Here is a 27,308-nt window from a genome sequence, read left to right as displayed (position 1 = left end):
ATATTTGTAAGTCAATCAACTGAGTTCGCGAAAATCCTCAAATCTGCGTAAAAGAAAGCGCTTCCTCTTAGGTAATCAGGTAAACTGAATTTATGACGAGAAGACGGAATTATTGTAGATTTTTAACCCTAGATAAACTTCCGTGAAATTGAGGTTACAACAAAACGAAAATAACAACACTTTTTTTTTTTACATCAATTGTAGGATGGGCTGTGGCAGTAGCTCTGAGGAGCCTTCAGAGCGAGGTAAGCACATTCTTTTTGTAACAACACATTACCAAGTTACTATGAACGAGATTTTTTACAGCATTTATTTGATTTATTCTGTATTCTTTGAACTTTTCTCAAGGTTTCCATCTACAATACGAGTTCTTTTAGGGGAAATTGACACAGCAATGTTCAACTAAGGTTCCCTACACAAAACTGCTCCAATAATAGTTATTATGTCCTCGTGTCAGCTTAGAGCTTATGTGACGACCGCTTTCATCATAAAAGATATCAATTAAGGGGTATCATGAATTTATCGAGTGTTTTACTCCGGCGAATCTTAACGCTTCCTCTATCGGTTCTTCTTTTAAAGCTTTTTTCAGAGTCGTCTTTCGGTTTCAACTTTTAATTCTTCATTTCAGAGAAGAATGTTCACTTGATCTTTTTATGCGAAGTCCCTTTTGATTTCAAATTTTCCCTTTTCACGGTCAGGCACGGACACGGAAATTTCTGGAAGAATTCGAGAAAAAATTTCGCCAATTCAAAGCCTATTTACTATTTTTCCTCTGCATGACGAAAATCGAGGCCAGAAAACAAGCCAATTTTTGAAGATGTTTGGGAATAGTTTCAACAAAAAGAGGTATTCACCTGTAATATGGACAATCGGCAGGCTCCCCTAGAAATTTTAGATGAATGCTCTCATTTTATCATTTTGTGTTTGTGCAATCTTGCATAATCAACGTTCCTTTCTTTTCTGTTCAATCTTGTGCAGAAAGTGTTCCAGAACCGTTTGCCTTCTATCCCTTGAACGGCAAGTATGAAACACAGGAAATAAAAAAACGCCAACCCCGGTTAACCCCTAAAGGTGTCAATTTAGCAGCTGGCCGTAAAGGCAGGGCCGAAGGCTCATACCTATTCCAAAGTCAAGCTGGCAGTTATATTGAGTTCCCAAACAATGGAGGACTAGACACACTGCATTCCATCACAATGTTATGTTGGATATATCCTCAGAGTACAGACGGACCCATCTTCAATTGTAAAAGAAGAAATCCGTTTGGTATTCATATGAGGATGGTATCGGGGAAGTTGTCCGCCCATTTTACCGACAGAAATTACCAACGCACGTCACGGTTGATTACTGATCAGCCTCTACCGCTAAACCAGTGGCATCATGTTGGTTCGTCCTTTAACCACGAAACTGGTATGGCAAGTCTGTGGTTGAATGGAAAACAAGTGCAGCAGAATGTTAGGGTCGGCATGCCTCTTGCTACTGAAGATAACGTCAGGATAGGTGCAATAGGTGATAAAGACCCATATTTTCAGGGTCGAATTACGGCCATGGAAATTTATGACGTCGCTTTGACCGAGAAACAAATAAAGGCAATAGGTAAGGCTAGCCAAAATAACTTCGATTGTAAAATCTATGTCTTTTTCTCGCGCCCTTTTGTTTTTTGCAGTTGAAACTGACAGAAAACAGCAGCAATGTAAAAATTGACGATAAGAGTAGTTTATGAGAGTTTTGAATGAGAGTATTTTCGAGAAAGTTTGACGTTTTGACGACCTGAGCAGATCGAACTTGGCAAATTGAAAACCAAGGAGTAAAAGCAAAAACCACTACGCTCATTTACAAAGGAAGATTAACTGAGGAGTCTGAGGTCGGCTCTCCAAATAATGGCAACCAAATCGAAAGTAATGAAAGCAGATCCTTTGTAAAATAATATCTAAATTCGATCCATGAAAGCGCGAACGAAGCAGAGGTCAAGAAAGTTGACGGTGATGCAAACGTTCATGTGTTGTAAGGGGCAGGGAGTAGCGATGGTGTAGTGGTAAAAGCGCTCGCCTCTTACCAAAGTAACCCGAGTTCGTTTCCGACTCGGTGTCATATGTAGGTTGAGTTTGTTGTTGGTTGTCGCCTTGCCCCAAGGTTTTTCTCCGGGTACTCCTGTTTTCGTTCCAAGGTTCTGAAAAACCTGCATTTTCAAATTCCAGTTGTACATCAGGCTAGGACGCTTAGAGGATCGGCATGAAATCCAGTGAAGGCTGATGTGGCTACTCTATATGCATATTGTATTTTTTCATTTCTTATTTTATTATTTGTTTTAAATACGTGTTGTAATTCCTCATACTTTATCTATGTAGATTGATGTAGATTGAAATTCTTTGCTTCCTGAATGGAAACGCCCAGTTCAGACGTCGTGGTTCTGCCGTGCCAAAATAAATTCAGGAATTAAGCTGGCCTATTACAGTTTTTTAGAGACTCACTAGCGCGCGCCTGCCAGACGTTAGTATTAATCGCGCGTGTGAAAATGACGCATGTATAAAGCCAGGAGCCATAATCGGGGACGGAGACCGTAAGTCTTGGGATCCGCGCGTACCTATGATATGGGACAATTTTTCTATTTTTAGAACAAATTGCGCCATCCTGACGTCATATACCCGCGCGGATCCACGCACATGTCCGGGGTTCTCGCGTGGATGTTGTCACGTTGCATGATCAAATGGTGAGAGTTGAGAGATTCTCTTGCGTATTTTTCACAGCGATGGCAGGGAATAAGGCAGGGACTAAGAACCAGGGCGCTTATATGTAGTTTTATGCTCTTAGCCAACGGAAAAGGTGGGTTTTTCAGGGTCGAAAACAAGACTTCAATCTCGCGCTGGGAATGAATAATAAGATCTGCTCGCGCTAGTTGTAAGCTTACGCGTATGTTTTTGCGTTTGTTCTGACTTAAGAATATAGCAAGAAAACTCTCTACTCTGGTATCGAGTTAATTTGTGAGTTTCTCGGACAATGGTTAATCATAACCAAAACCTGTTTTGATGGTTTCTTATTGTTTCTGCTTCTTTGGTGAGTTTGCAAAAGTTTTTGAAAGGAAAGTCTGACGCGTACAATTAGCTCATTTGCATACTGCAGCTCGTGCACTTTCAAGTCCGAGTCGGTTTTTCAATTGTCAGCAAATCTTGACAAAGATTTCTTTAGTTATCTTTTGTGCTGAGATGCTGCAACAAATTTCACGAACGCAAAAAAGGCTACTAACATCATGTGTGTTTCTTCAGCATAGGCATAGTCAAGTTTTACATTGCGAAAATGAAAATAGACAAGGAGTTTTGATATTTTAAACTCGATCAACAAAGTCGAAATCGTTATTCGAAGTTGATTAAAGAAAGCGTCATCGTAACTTTGCTGATTATTTCTGCTTTATTCGCATATTTTAAGCTTAGCTTTTAATATGTTCTCAAACATTTATCAATCTTAAACATATTTAAAGCTATACAGTCATTGTTTGAGTTCGATGTACGTTTTCACACGAAAGTGCGGCGGAAGTACAATTTGTCATGTTTACTGACTACAAAAACAAAACATGCATCGGCGGGCGCTCTCATTCATCGACAACAGAAAATTTACTGGATTTTTACACGAATAAAACTGAGCAGTCTCTACGGACGTAAAGTTTTTGGGCCTTGATGAAACGTCAAGCGTTGCTCACAATTCAGGCGAAACTCAAACTAGCAATTATTTTGTTTTACCTTTCGGTCGTGATAGACTGGCAAATTCCTCGCAAGCGTGTGGCAAGTGGAGCTAGGAAACTATGAAGTCCTGAAGCTCTGCTATATCTCAACATATCCAGCTGTTTTTTGCTGTGTAATGGAAAAGCTGTTAATCTTCAACATATGTGAGATTTAAAGTGGAGTAATGTACAGCTCATGTAAAAGAAGCATCCGTCAGAACACAACTTGGTCAGCGATATATATCTAAGCTTAAAGCGGAACATACCTAAATTCGACACTGTCTTACTTCACTCAAACTGGAACAGCTTACGACGAAAATACTTAAACAAAATTCCAACAGACGTAAACGCGTTGAGTTGTGGGCCAAAAACATGAAAAATTTCAGGAATTTCGGACGCCATTTCTTCCGCGCGAAATCCGCAAAAATCCTCGCAGCATGTACGCGCGTGTGCCTCCGGCGATGGCGCAATTTGTTCTAAAAATAGAATTATTGTCCCATATCATGGGGACAACCCCAATACTAGAAATGGCGCGCGCTTGCGGTCTCCGTCCCCGATTATGGCTCCTGATAAAGCCTAAGAAGAAACGAAAACCACTTGGCGTTAAATCACTTCGGTGTACGTAGCAATAATTTTAAACTCTGTTCAAACATGTGTTTAATACTAGGACCAATAATATAGGACAAAAAAGCTCGATAAACAACCGGTAAAAGAGCTCTAATTTCCTCTTGCTTTCTCGCACTCGATACATGGCGTCACATGAGCGCGCGCTTAAATAAGGTATGCGCAATTCAATTCTCATCCAAGGGTTAATCCAAGGCTGTAAAAGCTAGTCTTTGATCGAGAATTGCTCGGAAAACTAGCGCACAACCCATGATGAAATTTTCACAGTTGATTTGTAGGGGTGAATCACATTTAGAGCCAAATTTTTTCAAAAAAATTTTAAGACAGATTTTGAGCTATTTTTGATCTCACATTTTCTTAGTTTGCGAAATATTTGTTTCGTAGATTTTTATTTTACTTTGTATCAATGTTAAATCAGAGCCAATTTTTTATTCCTGAAATTTTGAGGTGGGTTCATACAGGTATACTTTGAGTTTAACGTGATTTAACCTACTAGTGCCCAGTCTCTCCTTAAGTACTCGGTCTTTCATTTTGGCCATTTGTTGACGTCTAATTGTTCAAGTTTCACATAGAATGGTAAATGATTAAAGCAAACAGTAAATAGAGAAAGGAAAAACACCTTGGAACATTTTCTAAAAAGAGTTAGAAGTTGGGCTGTTATAATCCATCAAAACTGTAGTAAGCCTCCTTAAGTTCGACAAAAGCACGGCAGAGGCACGACGTTTGAATCAAACTTTTGAATTAAGTTTGGCAAGCAATTAAGTTCGACAATGCAAGCTCTGTCGAGCTATACGACTCTGGCCCGGCAGCGGTTCAAACGTCGTACTTCTGTCGCCTGTAAACAAAATTCATAAATTATATTAATATGCTTGGCAAGATTGCATCCCCACGAGGAGTTAGGAGGAGAATTGTTACGAGGCATTATAGTAAATCCTGAATTTGGTCCGACTCTGGCATGACGTCTGAATAAGAGTTGTTTTTCTGCCGTGCTACAGTCGAACCAAATCGCAATTTAGTTCGACACGGCAGAAGCACGACGTCTGAACTGGGCCTAAGTTATTGGTATATCTTTTAGAGAGAGGAAGGAAGGAGAAAGAATTGATGGACACTATCAAGGAAGGGAATTTTGAAAATATTGAGAAGGAGGTTACACCTCGGGCACTCCAAGATTGTGAATCCAGTTCACTGCGAATGGGCATGAAGGTATGTACAGCCGTTATAATTTCTTGATGTAGTCAGATGATGAAAATTAAGGTAGCAGTTGGAATACTATACTCAAGTTAACCCTATAGAATGTAATACATTTGTTGCATTGTGATATTTCTTGTTATCCGACCAAAAAAGAGCAAACAAACAATAGAAATATATTGCATTGAGATGACAGTAGAAACTGAAATTACTGCCATGGAAAACGAAACAAGAGAATGCTGATGCGGCAAGTTGTTTAACTTATTTTGATTGGCACCTCTTTTAACTTCACTGAGAATAACAAAAAGTGTTTGTTTCAAGTGCTTATATAAATACTTTTTCAGCAAACCCTTTTCCAGTTCAGGTATCTCGTCGGATCTCTCCATCAGAATTGCCACTGTTAACATTCCTGCAATTCGAGAAATATAAACAACGAACATTAGCCAAGAATATAGAACAATTTCTCCTAATGTGTTTCGTGGTGATCACCGTTCTGCTGAGGTTTACCACACTTCAAGGAACAAAGTTGTGTATGAAGAAGTCTACAAAAACTTGAATCTTAATTGTATCTGGTAAAAATTCAGAAATTCTGTTGTTCCTTAAGTTTTCTCCCTAAAATAATTTCGGTGAAACTTTCAATAGCCTACCTACATAATTATACTCTGTAAGCATTTACAAGCATTAAGTGGCTACATGTATGTACACAAGTAATGGTAAATTAATGTGAAATGATAGTAATATGTATACTCTCAGGAAGTCTGTTGCTACAATTTTATCTTCAGCTGTAGATAAAAATTGGTCAGGGCATCTCTGAGAGTATAAGTTCTGCAGACAGATCTAGTGGCTCCCACTTTCCCCTTTTTATATAATATCCTCTGGATGTATGCTGGTCAGCTCGGGGAAGGGGGGGGGGGGGGACTACCACGTGAACAGGTCGAGGATACTCATTGGAAAATTTCAATTAAGCCCTAAAAGGAGACCAATCCGGGTGTGATTCAAGCATAATTTTACCCGTGGAAGATGCCACTTTAAAACGGACCTGACAGCGTTTTTTATTTCTTGGAGAACAACCCTGAAAGATACCTTGACGGCTAAAATTAGTAGCGGTTCGCCTGGAACACCTTAAGTGTGACCAGAATCTATGATTTACCCTCTAAGAGAGAATTCCGAATCTTTCCTCTTTCCCCTCCCTCCGAAGTCAGCTTTAGGTTACTTCCCATGTTATCTCTGTTCTACCATCAGGTTAACTTCCAGTTACGTAGATTGGCAGAAACAAAGAGGGCCGATATAGAAAGGTTTAATCAGTTGGCAAACTCTGTGGAAGAGTTCACAACCAGCTTTCTTGATCCAATGAGAGATGATGAAGGACTGCGTAAAGACTTTGGAGTTCATCTCCTGGATGAAATCCTTGACGACGCCATCGAGTTCGAACAGAAAAAGGTATCACTACAGCAAAACATCATTTATTTTTTGATCCTTTCTGTCTCCTGCAATAACTGTGTCATATCAGTTCATTTTAGAATTGCAATACTACGCAACGTTCCATTACCACGTTACAAGATTTTAGACAATTCTTTGAAAACTTTTTATTGTCTTTAATGTCTTTTTGACAACTTTCTGGCTTCTAGCATAGTTTGTCAATGGAAAAGTAACAAGTGAGGGAAACCGGATTAACAATTATGAGACAGCGAACATTGATCTTTACAACTCCGCCTCTCACATGGCCTGGTCAAATGCAAGCCATCAGAAAGTTGTTCAAAATATGCCAAAAGGTTTTAGGGAGAATATTTTGTAAGGTCAAAATACGTGATAATCAACCGGCGGTTTCCAGATAGCGGTTCCAAGATGAGATTTTGTCAAGCAAAGTTCAGCAAACGCGACGACATTCTAATCATTATGATTGATCGATTAATTGATGTTTGAAAAAGAAAACAAAAACAACAACAACAACAACAACAAAACAGATAAATAACTAACAACCTCTTTCTCTCTACCGCAGTTTTTCACTCATCCAGTCACACACGAAGAAGTTCATCGAAAATGGCATGGTCGTGAAATTGAAGAGATGGAATGGAAATGGTTGAAACCACTCCTCACCATTTACTGTCTATTCGATTTAGCGTTTTCTCTTATCCTGTTTGCTGTGTTTTCATTGTTGAAAACACCAACAAAACAAGGTATCTGTATGAAAGTGTCTTGGCTTCGCCTCGAGCCTGACTGTTACGCTTTTTTACGGGCTCTCGCAACTTCCCGCACGCAACCATGGCTCGGCAAATACAGGGTATCAACATATTGTTTCTAAAACACTAATAGTAACGAATTAAGGTCTAGACAGCCTTCTGATCACGTTTTAAGTATAAAAGTAAAACTATATCAGCTCCGAGGAGAACCCATTCCTGACTACTTCAAAACGGATAACCTGTCCACCTCCGTAACTTGGACTCACCAAACACCCTAACCTAGAAAGCTATTTATTCCAGCATTAAATATCTATAGCTCCCCTAATGTCAGAAATATAATATTAAAGATTCTCTGTCGACCAACATGCATTGCATACGTCACCCGAGGTTCCGTGGTCCACGAAACCTACAATTTGTTGTTGTCGATTGGTTTCGCTTTTCAATCCTTTATAATCCAAAGCATCCGTCTGGATTATGCGACATGTGTTGCCTTTAACGACAAGATTCATCATCGCCCTTAACATTGAGGAGAACATTTGGTAGAAAATGGTCTGTTTGTGACATATTTGAGAAGCTAAACAACGGCCGGTACGATATGATTTGCGAAGAACCTCCGTGGAAGGTTTAGACCACAGAGACTTTTCAAGAGAATTATCTCAGAAAATATGTCCAGAATTGGTGGAGGAACAGTTACGATGTACTCGGATACAAAAAAAATACTGCTCCCGTCTGCTGTAGACAGGCTAGTGACAGTGAATTGATTTGATTTTCGTTCGTATTTCAGCCTTCTGGAAAGACTATCGCATCGCCTGTCGCATCGCCTGTCGCATCGCCTGTCGATTGATCCAGTTTCAGCTTAACTGTGGCGAGATTTCTTGAAATTTTATTGACGAGACTAAGTCCTTTCTTAGCTGTGTTTTATTCCTTGGGAAGAAAACTTTTCTTTCAAAATGAGCATACTGAAAACGTTTTACTATCCGCACGTGACCGGTTATCGATAAAAACACTGTAGGGATTCTAAAGCGCGTGTAGGGATTTTTGCATCACGACTAAGGCAGTACTCTAAGCGAAGAAAAAACTGTACATTCTGTATGAAAACGCTTGTGAAAGAAAATAAAAAAGCAAGTTTATTTTATGGAGTTGTTTCAGTTCTCGGCGTGGCGCCTACGGTGGCAGGAACTTTGTAGCTGACAGTTGTCACCTAGCGACGCGAGGTCAGAATTTCAAAATACGAAAGTTCTAAGCCGAAAGGCATCAAAAACAAACATATTACATCTGTTTTTACCAGTAAATTAAATCCAAGGCCGCCAAATGCCCAAAATCCTTTCGATTTCTCTAACGCTTTCTTTCAGAATCAAAACGAAAACAAACGCTCGCAAAGCATTCCGGTCGACAGAGAGTCTCTCAATGCCATTCTAAATTCTACGATTATCGGGGCAACGATTTATATAATTTATATGAAATACAATGTACAATACGAAACATAAAAGCGAAGATATTTAATTTACACATCACAACCATCACCACCACCACCACCATCATCATCGTCGTCGTCATCGTCATCGTCATCGTCATCGTCATCGTCATCGCCGTCGTCATCGTCATCGTCATCGTCGTCGTTGTCGTCGTCGTCGTCATAATTTTATTTAGTAATGCAGGTTACAAAATTGGCAGCCAATGAGGCTGATGTGGACCTACAATTAACTAATAAAACGTTTCTCGTTGCTCTGTACAGAAAGTGCGACCGGCAGCTCAACTACATGTTCAATCAAGTGCAGTCGACTAAAAAAAGGTTTGTGAACATTGTAATGTAATATTCATATTGCAATCCGTCAACTCCTATCAAAACTGTAGATTATGACCACGTCTTTCTTTAGGAGTAAAATATTCGTGTTTCCAAAACAGGACTATTTCCTTACCACATGTGCTGCGAATGTAGTTGGCATGATAAATTCGAATTTAAGGAAATTAAAAAGGTACAATTTTATGTGGAAAGCTGGCTGTCCAATTGTGAAATTAAGTTGCAGATGCTTATCTGAAGTACTTGGAAATTCCTTACTTGAAGTTTGCTCGTGACACCTGGAGCTACATAGTCCTCGTTGTACTGCATTATGCATTGTGCCTGGCGCCATCAAGTGTACCATTCAGTGGACTGGAATGGGCCATCTTTATTTTCTTCTTTGGACGCTTTCTGGTAGAGTGGAAACAGATTTTTGACATTGTAAAACGTTTGAGGCGTCAAAGGAAGAAAAATGGAGATCAATCGAACAGCATTGCTTTGGACTCACTCTGCATACATCTCGGGTAAATCAGTTATGTTAATTTTTTTCATCCGTTATACAATGGTACCGCGAGAGAGCCGATCACGGGTTAGGTTAGGAAGGAAATGAAATCGTAGAAAAGAGGTAAGTCTCGTACCCGGGGAAGGGGGGGGGGGGGGAGGGGGCGGCGCGCGGTTGGGGGGTGGGACTTCCATGTGTAAAGGTCGGGGATACTCGTCATCTCGCTTAGGGTGTGGAAATCAAGCATTTTGATCTCATTTAAGATGTTCAAGACGAAACGTCACTATTTTTAACTGCCAAGCTGTCTTGAAGGGGTGCACTCGAAGAATTAAAAAAAATCGCTGTCATGTCCATTTTCAAGTGATATATTTTAGCTGTAAAATGAAGCTCAAAGCCTCTCCCTGATTGGTCTCCTTTAAGATCTTTTCACATGGCATGTTTCCCCCGAGGGCTCGTGCGTTTAAATTTGATAACTTTATCCGCGACCACCTAAGCCAATTCCAATTTTGTTTGCCATATATTTAATTAAACTTCTCTGTTTAATTAAATTCGTCTTATTACGCATTTCGGTATGATCGTGCAGGGCAACTGGATGCCGGAAAGCGATCATATGGCTTCGTAATATCACTTTTTGATTGATTCATGAATGAGCAATCGATCGATAGGTTGAAACTTAGCTGGATTTATTCAGTTCATTGATTTTGTAATAAGAATGGTTTTACTTTCATTTCAGTGACTGCTGGAACAAGTTTGACTCCGCAAGTCTGGTAGTGTACTTGATAATATTCATACTGAGAATATACATTGCTACGGGGTCCGCGCGAGATGTGAATGACCGAGCTCTTTTTGTCGCTAGCTTTTTATATGGCTTTAACACCTTATGCCTGACGTTTAGAGCTTTTGGTCACGTCATGGAACAGTCAAAACACGTCGGCACAATCCAGATCGCGTTGTTTGACATACTCAGTGACATTCGCATAGTGATTGGACAATTCATTGTAGCCACGTTGGCCTTCTCCTTTGCTTTGGTTAAAGTGTTCATGGCTGAGCAGACTTTTATTGGGGAAAGCGGGCACACAAATGACTTGTGAGTCAACACCTTCAAACTTTTTGATCTAAATCTTCACAATTTTCTTTTCAATAGATCACAGAAACTATTTATTGATTTATTTATTTGATTTGCCACACAAACAAAAATAGGATTAGAGTACAATGATTGCTAACTAACACAAATTAATATACAAGGTTACAATGAAGATACAAAACTACAATTTATATATCAAAGGATAGAAAACAAAATAGCGAGGGAAACTAATAAAAACTGTAAACTTAGGTTCCCTCTCAAGAAACACCAGATGACTAATAAGGTAATTAATGACAAGCTTTATTTATGACAGAGTTAATAGTTACCGATAATATATGCTTTAAGTTTTTTCCTAAAAGATGTCAGTGATGAAGAGCCAGAAATTTCCGGTGAAAGAGAGTTAAAAAATTTAGGACCTCGATAGAATACGGAGAATTGCCGGATATTTGTTCTCCATAATGGTAGACGAAAGGAGTTTGCATGCCTTGTATTGTAACAATGGTTAGGTTGTTTATTTTGAATATGTTTTCACATTTTCGAGGGAGGATAGCGTTCCTAAACGAGAACATAAACTGACTTAGATGCGTTAAATGAATATCTAGAAATTTAAGGAAGTTAAGCTTCTTAAAAATAGGTTCTGTATGAGCATTACAATTGGACTTGTCGTCTATCCTAATCACACGGTTTTGCAAATTTACAATTCTTTGAAGGTTAGTTTTAGAAACTATTTGTGTGGATTCTGCACTGAGAGTCGAATGTTAGCAGTGGCGGATGGTGGGGAGAGGCCCGAGGGGCCCAGCTCCCCCCTTATTTTGGGTGAAAAAAGAAGAAATCAGTTAATTACAAACCGATGTTTGAATGTTAATCAGGATGGAGTAGTAAAACAACGGTTGTCTTATACTTAAAAATTTCTGATTCCTTTGTTTTCCAGTGTTTGTTATCAGACTGGAATTTCATGGTAAGTTCGCAAAACAACCTTTGTTTTACTTGTACTGAAAGTTATGCTGAGTTTACCCTTGTTTCTTTTTGTTTTACTTTGGAGTAATAGTGTTTGCAGTTACAAAAACTGCTTTTAAATGGTGTAATATTTCTCAAGACCGAATTGATTGTTTCCAAACCGGCTGAAGGATTGATCGACTTGACATAGACTTCAACCCGGTCTTCTAGTCTTAAGCATAATCCTTGCGAAGTTGTAGTCATTTCAAAGACTGAGAGAAATGTTGTTACAGCAGAACGAGGCCAGAAGTGTAAACGGAACTAGCAGAACTAAGGTTGGAAACTCAATAAGTTTACAACGAAATCAACATGAATTGTTTAAAATTTACTTGCATGTATGTGCTGATTTTTAACTTGAAAATGACTTCAGAGGGGTCGAAGCGTCGTTCGTTGTTATCGTTAGCTTTTATCGCCAAATAATTAATCTATTTATTGATTTGTTTATCCATCCATCCATCCATCCATCCATCCATCCATCCATCCATCCATCCATTCGTTTATTTATTTATTTGGCTCTTACTCTAGTTATATATTCACTCACTTATGTTTTCATTATCTGACAGTTGGTGGTCGATGTTCAAGCACCTGGGCTTTTCTCTTGTGGGGTTATCACAATTCCATCCTGTGACATCTGTGGACCTGCCTGCAGAAGCTCTTGCCCAGATTCTCTATGCTGCTTTTCTTATCTGGGGGGTCATCCTTCTCATAAATATGTTAATAGCTTTGCTTTCCCACACTTATGAGCAAACAAAGGTGAGAGAATTTATTTCAAAGCGTTCTTTTATCCCAACGGGCCTCTGGAGTTAAGGGTGCCAACCGTGATTGACTTCAACGCCATTTTCGATGTTCGTCGCTCAATATTCCTGTATCCCAATACAGATATTAAACTGCTGTCGTTTATTCGCCGTTGATCTTGTCGAGAGTTGAATAACGCTAGTTGAATAATCGAATAGTCAAGAGTCGGAGAGTACGAGAAAATTGAGGCGCAAGAAATGCTCGATGCGTATCCCAGAGAAAATCAAACTTCTTGAGTAACTTCACTCTCGTTCTCCGGTTTTCAAATTGAAAAGGATTTTCCTCGCTTACTGAGAGCAAAAATAATTCTGCTGAGTGGCAATGATATAATTTTCCACCAGAAGTTTACAATGCTAGCAACTTTTTCATACCATAAGATTGCGTCCATCGAGTCATGGAACTACACCCTTACAATAACCAAAATTTACCGTGAGCCAAGGAGAAGACTTGCCTACTTCCCTGATGTCCTGGAATATTAAGTCCCTGACCTGACATCGTTTGACTTTTCACTGAGTTTGGGTACGGTAAGCACCTTATAACATAAGACTCGCTTGGACTCTGCGACTCTAGACCCGTCGGTTTTTCACGTTGTATCCGCCGATCATTGTGACTGATGAGAGATGAAATGGCTAAAGGAAATTTCTTGTTTTAGGTGATATGTAAACAAGGTCGGGAATCAGGCCCTACAGCACACTACCGTCGTAGTCTACTATTAACAAGTCAAAGTATCTTCATACCCGCTTCTTAGAGACAAATTATGTTGCGTAGTGTGTTAACCCATTTCTCTGTCACCGCAGTTCTCCTTCCGGCCCTCTCCGACTGATAGTCGCAATACTGATGCGTTTCGTTGAAAAATTTATAATGCTTCGAAAAAACGCACCAGTATTGCTCATATCAGTCTACGAGGGGTTCGAAGAACCACATCTCCCCGTCAGGTAAGTAACCCTCCGGGGAAATATAATTTTTCTTGCATGTTCTGAAATAGGCCTGATCACGGTTTTCGACGCCATCTTGACGGATAGGCAGAGCGGTCAGAAATTATAGTGTTTGTATGGGAATCCGATGGCAAATAACTTTTAAAAAAATGAATTTTACACAATTTGTGAATGGTAACATTACAATACTAGGTAGAACATTGTATTCACCAAGTTTGAAAGATGTAACCTGGTTAAAAGACGCTCAGTTAATTTTTCTAATCTCCATACATTTGTCTGTAAATTTGGCTGGGTTGCCGAGAAAAAAAATTATTTACAAATGTATGGGAAGTTAAAAATTAACTGAGCGTCTTCTAGCCCAGCTACGTCCTCCAAATTGGGTGAATGCAAACTACTACGTAGTATGGTAAAGTTGTCATTCATAAGTTGAGCAAAATCAGTACTTAAATAAAGTTTGCTATCGATTCCCATTCAAACACTGTACTTTCTTTCTTGTATGTCTGATTATTTTCTAGGAAAAGTCAGTAGAAAAGTGGTCTTTCAAGAGAGCGGTTACAATTAAGGCATACGCTGACTATGATCCAATACCAGTACCTCTCAATATCATGTACAGGTTCGGCCAGTTACTGTTTAGCTGTATGGCAAGGAGATCGAACGAAAAGGATGATATGACAAAAGAGGTAACGTTACTGGTGATTTTGAACTACTTCTTCTCAAGCTTATTAATAATTCATCACGTTTAAACAATGAAATCATGACCGTGACGGTGTTTGGATATCTGATCTCTACGATTTTCTTTCTCCATTTTCTCCTTAATTAAAGTTTCGATTGAAAAGATATATCAAACACTCAAGACAGTGTTTGACCAAATTTCCAAACACCTCGAAGTTGGTCAAAAATACTCCGCTGCGCGTCGTATTTCCAACTCTCTTCTCGGTGTTTGAAAATGTGGTCAAACACGGTCTTTCGAGTTTAATATAATACATGAAAGATTTCTACATTCGTTTTACGTTCATTTAGTGCTTTGTTCGAGGTTTATCCAAAAGCCGTATAACGAAATTTCATACTTGGCTTCACACTAGAGCTTGAAAGTAAAATTTAAGTGCATTTGGAACCTACTTTATGTGTGAAGGGGTAAAATGTACTCACTTGGACTTAAATTAGTGACCATGGAAACGTTCGTAGATCAAAGAAACCGAAGTGCGCCGCCAAGTATGGTCTTCACCACACTTGAGAACACACTTGACCAATAGGAAATGGAAGCCAACTGAAAGCAATGAGCAGCGTTGCTACAATTCTGATGAACGGACCGATAAAACTTGCTTGAATTTCATTTTGAGAGACAGCCTAAACCATCGCTTTTCATATCATACCACACCAAATGCTCTTCTGCAAATCACAAACCAGCTGTTGTTCTAAGTTTCAACCAGGGCATTTCTTTGCACCCGAACAACTCTGTTGAACATTGTACAGGTGACACAAAAATGCATTTTCTCGGTCGTTTGTCGTTTGTTCCTTTGTGTTGCTGCTATTGCTGTGTTGCTCTTTAGCGACGAAGCAACTCAATGCATTTCTTCATGATTTTATTGCCGAACAATCGCATTTGTGATATGTATGACTGATTTTACTGCGAAAATGCTTAATAATAATAATAATAATAATAATAATAATAAACGAATCTTTAGACAGGATTAACCCATCAGTACTATAAAGTACTGTTATCAAAGGGGTCCTGTAAGATTTAAAAATTTAAAAATTTAAAAAAGGTAAAAAGTTAAAAAGGCAAAACTACGTACATTGGAAAACATATAAAAACTCACGACGCTCTGTCATCAGGTGTGAAGCCAAGTTTTCTAAAGTGCGACTTGAGATTTTCAAGTGCACTTGAGGCATCTGCTTACTTGAAACTAACTTAGCTTCTAGTGTGAAGCCAAGTAATATAAGCCCTAGGTCTTAACAGACGAGTTCTCCTGGATAGGATACCACTAATTAATTATTTAACCAACAGCATCAGCTCACCAACTATTTGCCTGCAAATACCGTCGACCGCACTAACAACTACGTTCCATTGATAAACAGTTAGTTAATCATTGCACGTGCAATTATCATTACTGATATTATTACTAATTGATATGGCAATTTTTATTTGATATGTTTGAGTTTAGCTTGATGAGTTTACTTAATTACCCTTTTTAGTTTATTACTTGCGGGGTTGGGGGGGGGGGGGTATCTCAAAGATTTAGGTGGGCTATTATATATAACACAGGAACTATCTATCAGATCCCGCAAACGCAACAATCACCGGTCATTTTGGGTTTGTTTTTGAGGAAAACTCGGGCAGGGAAATCACATGATCAGCGTGACGTCTTCGTTGCGTCTCCACTAAGACGCAAGGCCGATGATTTCAAATTCTTCTGTTTTCGCTACGGATTAGTGTGGACGATGGACCTAACCATGGAAATAAAACTGCGTTTTCAAATTTTTCTGGACGGGGCCTAAGTAATGTAACAATTTATAAATGTCGTTTGTCCTCTTGTTTGATTTTAAGTTCAAGAAGAAGGACATTTTTGAAGACCTTGAAAAGGGATACTTTGCAAGTTATAAAAATTTGTTTCCTGTAACAGGTAAATTATACACAGTATAACGTTTCCTTTTTTCTTGGTAGAACGATTATTCAGCACCCGTTGTGAAGACACCCTCTGTAACAATTAGACAGCGCTGGCGAGCTCGACGTTTCCAACGACTGATGCTTGGTGCGGGTTAGAAGCCCCGCGCCAACTTTCAAAGTCGAAAGAAACAGAGATCGAGTTGTCTAGGTATAACCTAGTGTCTAAAATAGTTAATGAAACTCATCTATAGAGATTTTGCACGGCAGCCATGTTGCATGGCAGGAACAATAGATTCTTTTTCCTAGGGAAAAAAATGTTCTTTCTAATGCAAAACATTTCCATTGTTCCTGCCATGCAACATGGCTAGCTACCATTAAAGATTTTTGTGTCCCCCCTCTGTGATTTAAGAACATTTCTCATATTTTGATCTTTTAAATCATTTAGACGAGAAGAAACTTGATCATGTGCTACAGGAGACCGAGAGAAACAGACAAATGGCAAGCCAGATTCTCACTGCTACCTTTCATTCCCAGACAAGTGGTCAAGGAATCCTGTCTCGTGGCCCAGAGGTAATCATTTCAATTGTTCCTCAGTACTTAACAATTCCTTAATAACTGGCCATGTTAAAACAAAGGTAATCCTTGCAGTGACGTTTTTTAGATTCCTGATCTTAGGGTTATTTTTACCATCTTATTTCTCCGTTTTCTCCTAAGTTCTATATTCGATTGAGAAGATATATCAAAAACTCGAGACAGTGTTTCACCTGAAAGTTCGTCAAAAAATATCCGCTGTGCGTTTCTTCTCGGTGTTTGGAACTGTGGTAAGACACGGTCTCTTGTGTTTGATATGTTAAAACAAAAGAGTTTGTGTTCGCGGGGATAATTATGTTTTGGGCCCAACTCAGACTCATTTTAGCCCAAGCCGCTAAACGAGGGCTAAAATGAGCTCTGAGAAGGGCCCAAAACATATTTATGCCCAAGAACATAAACTCTATTACTATCATTATCACTTTGGAGGGCATGAGAAAATAAAAAGTGAAAAAGATAACAACAAAACAGTCCGAGCAATCACGCGAGCGTTTGCAAGTTGAATGGCTTTTATTTTCCCTCAATGAAAATACACAATATATCAAGCGAAGCTGGCTATAAATTACAAAATCTTACCATTTGAGTTTCAAAATTGTAGAAGACATGAAAGGAAAGTTCGATAGAGCTTATTTGTAAGTGTTGAAATTAATTGTACAATAGACCATTTTACAGTTGTCTGCTCAGTGACCTGCCTTTGTATGGCAGCGAGGCTAGAGTTGACCTTGTTTTGATACAGACCTCACTGCTTTTATCATGTAAATGCACCTAGTTAGCATCAGAACAACTTGTTTTACACAACAAAAGCGGTGAGGTCTGTATCAAAACAAGGTCAACTCTAGCCTCGCTGCCATACAAAGGCCAGGTCACTGAGCAGACAACTGTAAAATGGTCTATTGCTGAACTGACAGTTTGGCGTAATTGGTGGAACTAAGTGCGTTTGGGTGCGTTTGGGTGCGTTTGCCTTGAAGCTGCAAAACTTACGTGCTTTTCGCCGCCGGCCATGGAGCTACTACGCGCGGTATTTACATCAGTGGCTTCTCTTGAAAGAAACCAACGACTAAGAATGTCCGAACAAGAACGCCGGTTTCTGTGATTTTGATTGCCTGCTTGCATCGTACAATTGTTTGATTCTCACATTTCATTGGCTTATTTCAGCGGGCTAAAATCGGCAAATTCTTCATTTTAGCCCACAAAATGCGCCATAATGCCCGACAAAGTGATAATAATACTTGGTACTCCCATGCCTCCCTTCTGAATTACCCAAGAAGGTACATCCTTAGGTGAGGTGAAAGTTTGTGAGAATTAGACATTTCATTTTCAGGGTTTCCATTTTTGTCAGCTACTAGATAAAAATCGTGTTTTGTTTTAAATCCTGAACGATCCGCCGAGAAGTTTTAAGAATTTTTCAACCCATTCTATTTATTTCGAGGCGTGGAAAATACACAAGGGCATTCGAATAGAGGGACAACTTTTGACATGTGAAGGTACCAAGTCTTGCCGAACAGAGAAGTGTTATCACGGAGCTCGTTACTTACAACCCTTTTCTCCAGATTTTCCTCATTTTGAGGTAGGTAACAACAGTATAGTCCACGAACAAGTAAGGTTGTACTTAGAAAATAAAGAGTGTTGTTTGTATCAGGTCAGGTGACACTACACCATGATCTTTATCTATTTCCATTTCTTCATTCTTTTGTCTTAATCAGTAGTGAGTAAGGAACGTAACGAAAATGTGTTTATGTTGGACACGGCAATGCAAATGATTAAGCAATAGTTCTTATTTTGAGAAAGATATTGTAAAAGATATGCCACAATCAAGAAAAAATGAAGAGTAAGTTCAACCCCTCTTGCCACTATATATTGCATCATTTTGATGAGCAACAAAATTGCTCTCAAATTTGGAAACGTTCCTTTTCCTAACCCATTGGTTATTTCAGGTTGCCAGTGCCCTTGTCATTAATTATAACTTTTAATTAGCTTTAATCAATTTTTGCAAGAAGAAGAGTAAATAATAGATGTTGATGTTGTTGTTTCAACCAAACTCAATCCGGAATTTGTGATTGTATTATTATGGCCAAACAAATCTTAGATTGCAATTCAAACAATCCAGGTCTAAAGGTGGGTCGTTCAGATTGGGGACCAAAGCTTGTAGCTATGTCCCGTATACTTTGGATTAATCTTTTTACGCTTGGAATTTTACAGTTCTTATTAGTATAGGTGTCCTCAATCAGCTCTCTGTTTTACGGTGAACTAGAATTTTTACACGTTGATAATAAGCACTTCATGGCTGGCCCCAAGGGAAACAGTGAGTTTTGTTTCCCTGAGACCCTCAATGTTCCCCGAGGTGAAGTGAGTCTAAAGTTCAAGTTGTTGTTTCCCGAGGGAGTTAGTGGGTTTTGTTCGCCCTAGGGAGTTAGCGAGTTTTGACCCACGACACGTGACACGCTCTCCTCCAATCGGAAAACGTATTTGAGTTGGGAGGTATAACAAAGTTATTTATTTATCTTATTAATTTATTTATTTTCGTTATCATTCCGCTCAAGTATATTATGGAAAGGGGTTTATTCACCCGAAAAGTCCCGGAAGAGTCTATCTTTTGAAGATGCAGTTGTTGCAGCATGAAACTTTGCCAGGTCAAAAGGTCGTCAGTTTTTGTCAATTTAGCATGTCGAAAATATGCAAATTAGGTCACATGATCTTTTAAGTCCAAAAAAACTGTAAGTAAAATAGGAACACTTTTTTATTTCCTTAAAATTTGATGTTAGTACTAATGTACATCGTTTCTGTGCTTGGCAAAGTGAAGTTACTTTGAAAGAAACTTTTAGAAAGATAGATAACTTTTATGGGGGGACTGGGTACTAGTAGAAAAAGCCGTTTATTTTCAAAATTTCTAAAATATCCAAAGATTGCCAAACATAGTTCCTTTGCTGTTGGCATCGGGACTTGTCCTTTACCAGTTCAGTTGAAACCTTCTTTTTATAAACTGTTCCCATTTTTGTCTAAAGATTTCCCACGATTTTTCGGCCGTATCAGGTCACGTGACCTAATTTGCATAAGTTTGACAAGTCAAAAATAATTATTTTAGGTAGAATATTTGTTTATCAACAAGTTGGACCACCCCGTCACTTCTTTAGGAAAATAACTGCTGACCCCTGCCTTAATTTACCTGAGCGAATTATATCACCTGGTTATCTTTGTTTTTTTTTTTTTAAACGTCTTTCACAGGCCTATTATCGATCGTTTTTAGTTTTTCTTCCAGCTTCCGTGAACATTCAAACAATCTGGATTGACTAAATCTGAAACTGGATTGGTTAAAAGACACGCTACCTTTAAAAGATTAGAACTGAAAACAAAGGAATATTAATTCAGAAACCAAAAATGAGCAAAGATCGTTAAGACTGGGGACGTTTGAAAGCAACATGTTGACCAATTCTCAGTCATCAGTTAAATCAGTGATGCAAACCTGCATTAAACCTTCATCCCTGCCATTGGCCAAATTGAAAACTCTGACTGAACCTAGAATTACTTTACTTAAGAACTATTGGTTAATTTTGGAGATTTAAGATTATTTTAATATACATGTCTTCTCCTCATCCAGCTCACTTCCAAATTACGGTTGGCTTCTAGAGATTTTAAGTCGGTTTGAATATTCAGCAATAAAGAGGGATTTGTAAAGAAAGAGTCACCGAAGGGGATAACTTCTAAGTAGAGATCAGAAGTAGAATGTACTCTTGTTCTACTTAGCATCTTTTCCTTACCCTCAAGCTATGCCCAAAGGATACCACAGAAAGAACTCTCGTGCGTTCAACTGGTAAAGAGTTCAGTATGGTCAATGAGAGTGCACACAAAATAATAGAAATTACATCATCTGTAAGGCAACGCGAGCAAACTTTCAAAAAAGTTGAACATTTTTTTCGATTGGCAAAGTTTGGGGCGAAATTTCTGACGAAAATCGTCGTATTCAATCGGACACAAAATGATCTCAGGAGCTGTTATTCGCACCCGCCAATTTCACATTGTTTGTTTGTTTGTTTGTTTTTTTCTTGCTACTCTTTCCACCAGTGAATTTCGGTGCCGTTGAAAAAAAACAAGACAAAACTGGACAAAACAAAGCGACCACGTTTCTCCGCGGTCTGCACAGTCTCAGACCATAGAAATGACGCCATATATTTTTAAATTTTCCACTCAAATGTGGCACAAGTTCGTCTTTGTGTCTTGAAAGTTTTGTGACAACATTACAATGAACTTTGAGAGTGTAGAGCATAGAAGACTTTGATCGATGTGTAAAAATGCCCCATTATAATTTTCTTGCAGTTTGATGTCAGAATTGTTTCTCGCCGGAGATTTCATGGTGGCTCTTACTGTAGATATGTAACGTTTCTATAACATAAGAAATTAATTTGAAACATTGGGTCTTTCAATTTCAGGTTACCATTTTAGAAACAGGTACCAGACTTTGGCCCGGGGTAGGTGTGGTGAGAGGGGATTACGAAACGACTCAAATGCCAGGATGGCGCGAAGAATCTTTAGGATACCACACTGACGATGGAAAAATTTACTACAATGATACTACTGGCAGGGAAACCAAAGGTATTTTTAGATAGTGTAAACGAAACCTGTAGTATGTAAAAAGACTTTGTTTGTTAGTCCTTGTCAGTTGTAGAGGTGTGCTAATGCGTAGTGGATACCTTTTGGAATCATCTGACATCTGCAAGATTGCTTTCAGGTTTTCAGTCAATTATTTAAACTGACCCGATCGCGAAGCCATGAATTTTTCAAAGCAACAATGGCGTTGTCGATAAGATTTATTTTCAGATCCACAATAATCTATAAGATACACGTTATTTGGAGTTTAAACTGTATTCTTCAGGGTCAATTCTTCGCGAATCGTTTTGAATGTTTGTTCTTAATGACCACAGGGAGCAGAAGAGTCGTATTTGAACGTATTTCCAGTTAAATTCACCGTACAATTGTTGCGCGAATCGATATGTTGGTGATTCAAAGCATGCGATCGTGTTACGCGTCTCTTGAATTGAAATCGTCTCCTATCCTCACTATGAATGCCGCATATAGTAATGACTGTGGGACCAACAGTGACAAACAGTAAGAAAAGAGACTTTCTCTCAGCACTTTGTGCCTCGCACGGAAAGCTTCGCTTCCCGGAATCGTCGCCCTTCGGGCGACGAACTTTCAAGCGGACAGGATTTCAGCAGACGGGTAACACGGCTTCATGTTTACAGCTTGATCACTTACAGTCAATAAATCGATTCGCGCTTCGCCTGTGGGAGAGGCGGCTGTGACAGGCTAATTCGTGCGACAACTGTACGGTGAATTCAACTTTCTACCGCCCTCGATCCATTGTCTTACGTCAAATTACTTAACAAACGTTGCGTTAAAGTTTTTTAGTGATCCACTATGAAAGACAAGTAATTCTATTTTGTCTTACCCAGGCCATATCATGGCTCGTCGGGGCGACCTCATTCGATGTACACTTAAGTTTGAGGAGAGATTCAACCAGAATGGTCAGGAAAAGGTTCCAGTTTGCTTTACTCTGAATGGTGAAAGAATAATTATCCTAGAAGATGAAGAGGATCAAAGCATTGTTTACAGCCCATCCTTGTTATACCCTTACACAGGCCTGAATGACGGATGCAGTGTGTTAGCCAAGGTTTGAGAGTGCATTTTAAACTCCTGGGGAGTTTTCCATTCTGCGAAAAATTTTGAATTTCCTGAAATTTCCAGTGACGAATGGAACAGCATTTTTCAGAATTTTCGGAAAAGAGCATCACCTCGCGAGTTATACCCAAATTTTCGGAAATTTCTTACCCCCAAAATTTTCGGTTAAATGGTTTGCAATTCAGCGGAAACTTTCGTATTATCCGGAACCTTACCCAGGAATTTTCCTCACCATCTAGGCTCGTTGCGAAATTTACGGATTTTTTTTGTTTGAATGGAAAACTCCCCTGGTTTGCTCTCCTTCCTGACTGGTTTCCACCTCATTGTGCTCTTCTTAACTTTCTGTTACAAAATATTACGAAATGCCGCGATTTTGATCAATTCTCCAGACAAGTTTCCATCGCACTGGGAATCCTGCTTTTCGCCTATCACACCATGTATCCCGTTCCCCGCCCATCACATTGGGGAACCCACTTCCCGCCCATCATATTGGGAATCCCGCTTCCCGCCCATCATATTGGGAATCCCGCTTCCCGCCCATCATATTGGGAATCCCGCTTCCCGCCCATCATATTGGGAATCCCGCTTCCCGCCCATCATATTGAGAATCCCGCTTCCCGCCCATCATATTGGGAATCCCGCTTCCCGCCCATCATATTGACAATCCCTCTCCCCGCCCATCATATTGGGAATCCCGCTTCCCGCCCATCATATTGAGAATCCCGCTTCCCGCCCATCACATTGAGAATCCCTCTACCCGCCCATCACATTGGGAAACCCGCTTCCCGCCCATCATATTGAGAATCCCTCTACCCGCCCTTTCCTCCCTCCCCGCCCCCCCCCCCCCCCCCCACAGAGTAAACTCCTTCCAAATTTTCCAACTCCACTAACCTCAATAAAACGAAAAGTAAACAGAAACGGACACCACCGACGCGTGGTAGGGATCAAGTTTGGCGACCTTTTCCAAAAAGAGGGTGGTTTTGTACACATCGTCATAGTCCGCCGTTGATTAACTGGTCGTCGTCGAGAGGTTATTTCGACAGTTGGGACGGGTTTTAAGGGCCGTTGCCGTTGTGGAGAGGTGGCCGTTGTAGAGAGGTTAAAATAACAGTGAATGTATGGAATGTCCGCTGGAACCAAAAAAACAATTGCCGTTGTAGAGACGAAGCCGGTGTAAAGAGATGGCCGTTACTGGAGGTTCGACTGTATTACAATGTTTCTTTTCCACAGTTTTTATGAAGCTCGATAAATAGGTTTGAAGGAGTTGAATTGAATCAAAACTTAAGCTATTGAAGCTCTCGGTGGCGATCTAGCAGTTGATTATGACAGTTCAAGCAACGTTATCGTTTCAAGGATTTTCTTTCCGCTCTTAATTTTGTCTTTAGATAAAGTTAATATCGTTATCCCTCAGAGTATCAAGACACAAGACAATTCCACTAGTGTTCTTACGCTAATGCTATAATCTGTGGTACGATCTAGCGCGTACACCACCAGGTGTTAAAGTTCACGACTAAGTTTTCCCCGATTCTTAGTTGTCTAAACTGAGCACATGACGCGATAGCGAGCATTGGCCCGTCCGAGGAAAATACCCGGATGGATAGTGCTCGTCCGCGAAAGTTTTTCTGTAAACAAGCGGGCTTATAGGAAAAATTTGAAAGACGAAATTTGTTGTGAAAAGTGGGTTTTGTCTGTTTTCTTTTCCAGATTGTACATTTGGCTTTCACGCCTTACATCTAAGCCCACGTCCACACTGCGCCAGAGAAATTAGGCCTACCGTCCACACTAATCTGTCACGAGAACGGTGCTTGTCAAGTACGCTTTTCAAACCAGAGGAATTTGAAAACGCTGGCTTTGCGTTTTCGTGTGGACGTAGAACTTTCTGAAAGTGAAGCTTTTCTGAAACGACGACCTGACAACAATCATGTGATTTCCCTGTCCAAATTTTCTCAAAAACATATCCAAAATGACCAATGTTTGTTGCATTTTCGAACTCCTCATGCGTAGGGTGGAAGTGGCCTAAAAAAGTTTAAAATAATTCAATATGCATGCGCGGAAGAAAAATTTAGTAATGAATAACAAACACAATAGAGTGTTTATGTCTCGGAACTGTCGGCCTAATAATAATAATAATAATAACGAATATTTATACAAGATAACCCTTCAGTGCAAGAGTACTGTTATCAAAGGGGTCCTGTCTAAATAACATAATATAAGGATAAAAACTAAAATAAGTTAAGAATGACTTCGTAAATAGCTGCCTCTTAGAAATTTGATTTCTTTTTCTTTTCCGATTTAACTTTAATTTTATTTTTTCTTTAACTATACCTTTTAGATGTGCCCTAGGGAAAACAAGGAATACGAAGTTTCAAAGATTGGAAAAATAGAGAAACAGGTGGAGGATAATAATAAACAGCTGGAGTTTGTTAATAAATGGCTGGAGGATACAAACAGAAAACTTGACATCTTGTTAGCGAGAGAGTCATCCAGGGCCAAAACATATGTATAACCAGTTTTTCGAAAGAAATGAGTGGTCATGGCAGTTATTTGAGTATATAAGTAGATGTAAAAATAAACTTTATCGCGAAAACAACACCATCTACGAGTATATTACGAACACACAACGTGACCAGCTCCCAGTTGACTTGATAGCTCAGTTGGTAGAGTACTTCACCGGTATCGCGTAGGTCATGGTTTTGAATCCAGCTCAAGCTTGAATTTGCTTTATTTTCAAGATGCTTAAATCGTGTACATAACTGCGATGATCATTCATGTCTTTAAATCTTTTTACGCAGTTCAAAATTTGTGATCTGTCATATATTCTCTTGCAACCTTAAGCCCTTTTACGGTTATTTCTTCCCCAGTGGCCACGTAAATGTTAAAATTGCGAGCGATCTATAGTTTTTGCTGGAAATTTCCTCGCATCCACGTTGAATTTTGTCATAATGCAAAACTGGAAAAAATAACCGTGAAACGGGCTATTTTCTTTATGGTTGAATCACACACAGTTGTCCAAAAACCTGGGACGAGCAGACTATGACTAAACCCAGGACTACTCGGTCTTCGTTTAGACACAGTAAAGGCAAACTTCTTTTGCTCTTTCTGTTTCGATTTAATTCTCGGCAAACATGGTTTACAACCGATCAAGTAGCGCTTTAAGATTCAAAGAAATCACATATTTTGTGACTTGGTGTTTTCTGCATGCCAGTAAGGAGTTTCTTGATGTGTTTTTAACAAAATTGAGTGTGTTTTAACTAAATAGGGTTTTTTTAAGCAGTTTATACGTGTGACACGATGGAGTTGTTCAGAGTTTGTTATACTGGACAAACAAAGCTACCTTACTTAGAATTTTATATACTCACGTAGGTAATTTACTTTTACCAAACTCCACGAGCAATCTGTGTAGTTTCAGAAACTAACCAATCTTTATATACTGTAAGTCGTCGCAGTAATTAAAGGAGCGTCACAGTTTGCGCATCTTAAAATGTTTAGCGTAATTGTTTCAAGTTCGTCGTTTGTAATCCGTGTTAATTTTCTCCATCCTTAATTAAACCATCCTTGTTCCTTTATGGTTTTTTATCAGCTCTTCTTGTTGATGGGTCACCATAGAGGCCTAGTCCAGATAATCAGTAAACTTTTAGTTGGTCGTTCTGTTTACTTTAATAAGCAAGAGTTTTCAACTCTAACGGCAACTGTAACTGCTGTTGAAGAAACAGTTAAGTGACTTCGGTGTGATTGCTTGTGGAGTAAAATGTCCAAGAAAAAACTAGAAATCAGAAAATTAACTCCGACCTAGAAAAACAACGGGTTACTTTCAGTGCTCAGTGTTACTAGCTAAATTTGAGTACTCGATAACCCACTGTTTTCCTGTTTTGCCACGTGAGGCAAAGAACAAATCATTTTGCTTGGGTGAGATTCCAACCCATTTGCGATCTCTGGATTAGCCAACGTTGCTTTTAGCCCCACATTCGAGTTAATTCTCTGATTCCAAACTTTTCTTAATCGAGTGCAAGTTGCAGTCAATGGAACAATTAAGGGTCGCATAGTTCCAAGCAACTTTATCACCTGTTGCTTTTTGGTGCTGTGCGAGCAGTGTGTTATAAGGCTTCTGTTACTGAAGCCAAAATTTAATAAACTTAAAAAAAAAACTTTTATAACCAGACAATCAGTATAGGAAATTAATGTTTTAATTTAGACACTGTACAGAGAAAATTGAGAACGATGCAAGTTCATTCGTCACAAGCGTGGAACAAAGGAAAAACTTCAACTTCAACATCTTGAAAGAGAGTCGAACCTTTGATCTTCAGCTCACCAATCAGACGCTGTAGCCCTAAATCTGAACGTCTAATGAAAGGAAATTGTTTTGTTTTTACCGACTTGTCTTGCCTTCGGAAGCGGCATCCCTCAGTTGTGCACGTGTGTTCTATCTCTCGTCGTAGATAAAGAATTTTAGGAATTGATTCACAAGAGAGTAAAAAAGAAAAAAACAGTTTTCTCAAGCTCACTACGCGAGCGGCGTTACACGATATTGTGAAACAACGTAAATGTAAGAGTCTATGGGAATATGGGAGCATAAGGTATTTTTTGGATACGTTTATTGCATTCCCTTACAAAGTCTTATATTTACGTTGTTTCGCACGTATCTT

The 27,308-nt window shown here is 39.2% G+C and overlaps 1 protein-coding gene across 1 annotated transcript; it reads left to right on the top strand.

The window, feature by feature from the left end:
- The first annotated feature begins 205 nt into the window (after positions 1-205).
- On the top strand, positions 206-26,231 carry LOC149110378 (uncharacterized). Its single transcript, XM_089292280.1, has 16 exons — positions 206-245; positions 979-1,593; positions 5,379-5,539; positions 6,767-6,964; positions 7,524-7,794; positions 9,732-10,008; positions 10,720-11,073; positions 12,002-12,028; positions 12,630-12,819; positions 14,312-14,476; positions 16,345-16,420; positions 16,850-16,974; positions 18,422-18,559; positions 21,417-21,579; positions 22,440-22,657; positions 24,998-26,231. The coding sequence occupies exons 1-16, from the start codon at positions 206-208 to the stop codon at positions 25,169-25,171; spliced, it is 3,192 nt and encodes a 1,063-aa protein (XP_089148406.1). The 3' UTR covers positions 25,172-26,231.
- The last annotated feature ends 1,077 nt before the right edge of the window (positions 26,232-27,308 follow it).

The sequence above is a fragment of the Orbicella faveolata genome, unplaced genomic scaffold (assembly GCF_042242905.1).
Source record: "Orbicella faveolata isolate gen_17 unplaced genomic scaffold, um_ofav_v1 contig_24, whole genome shotgun sequence".
In the NCBI taxonomy this organism is placed as follows: Eukaryota; Metazoa; Cnidaria; class Anthozoa; order Scleractinia; family Merulinidae; genus Orbicella; species Orbicella faveolata.
Note: the sequence above shows the minus strand (reverse complement) of the source record. Positions and strands in the feature narration are given on the sequence as shown.

Excerpts from the sequence above, each read along its gene's own strand:
- LOC149110378 (XM_089292280.1), top strand. The coding sequence starts at position 206 with ATGGGCTGTGGCAGTAGCTCTGAGGAGCCTTCAGAGCGAG. Across the intron at positions 7,795-9,731 it reads CCGCACGCAACCATGGCTCG|ATGCTTATCTGAAGTACTTG; the intron begins GCAAATACAGGG and ends ATTAAGTTGCAG. Across the intron at positions 21,580-22,439 it reads TACTGGCAGGGAAACCAAAG|GCCATATCATGGCTCGTCGG; the intron begins GTATTTTTAGAT and ends TGTCTTACCCAG.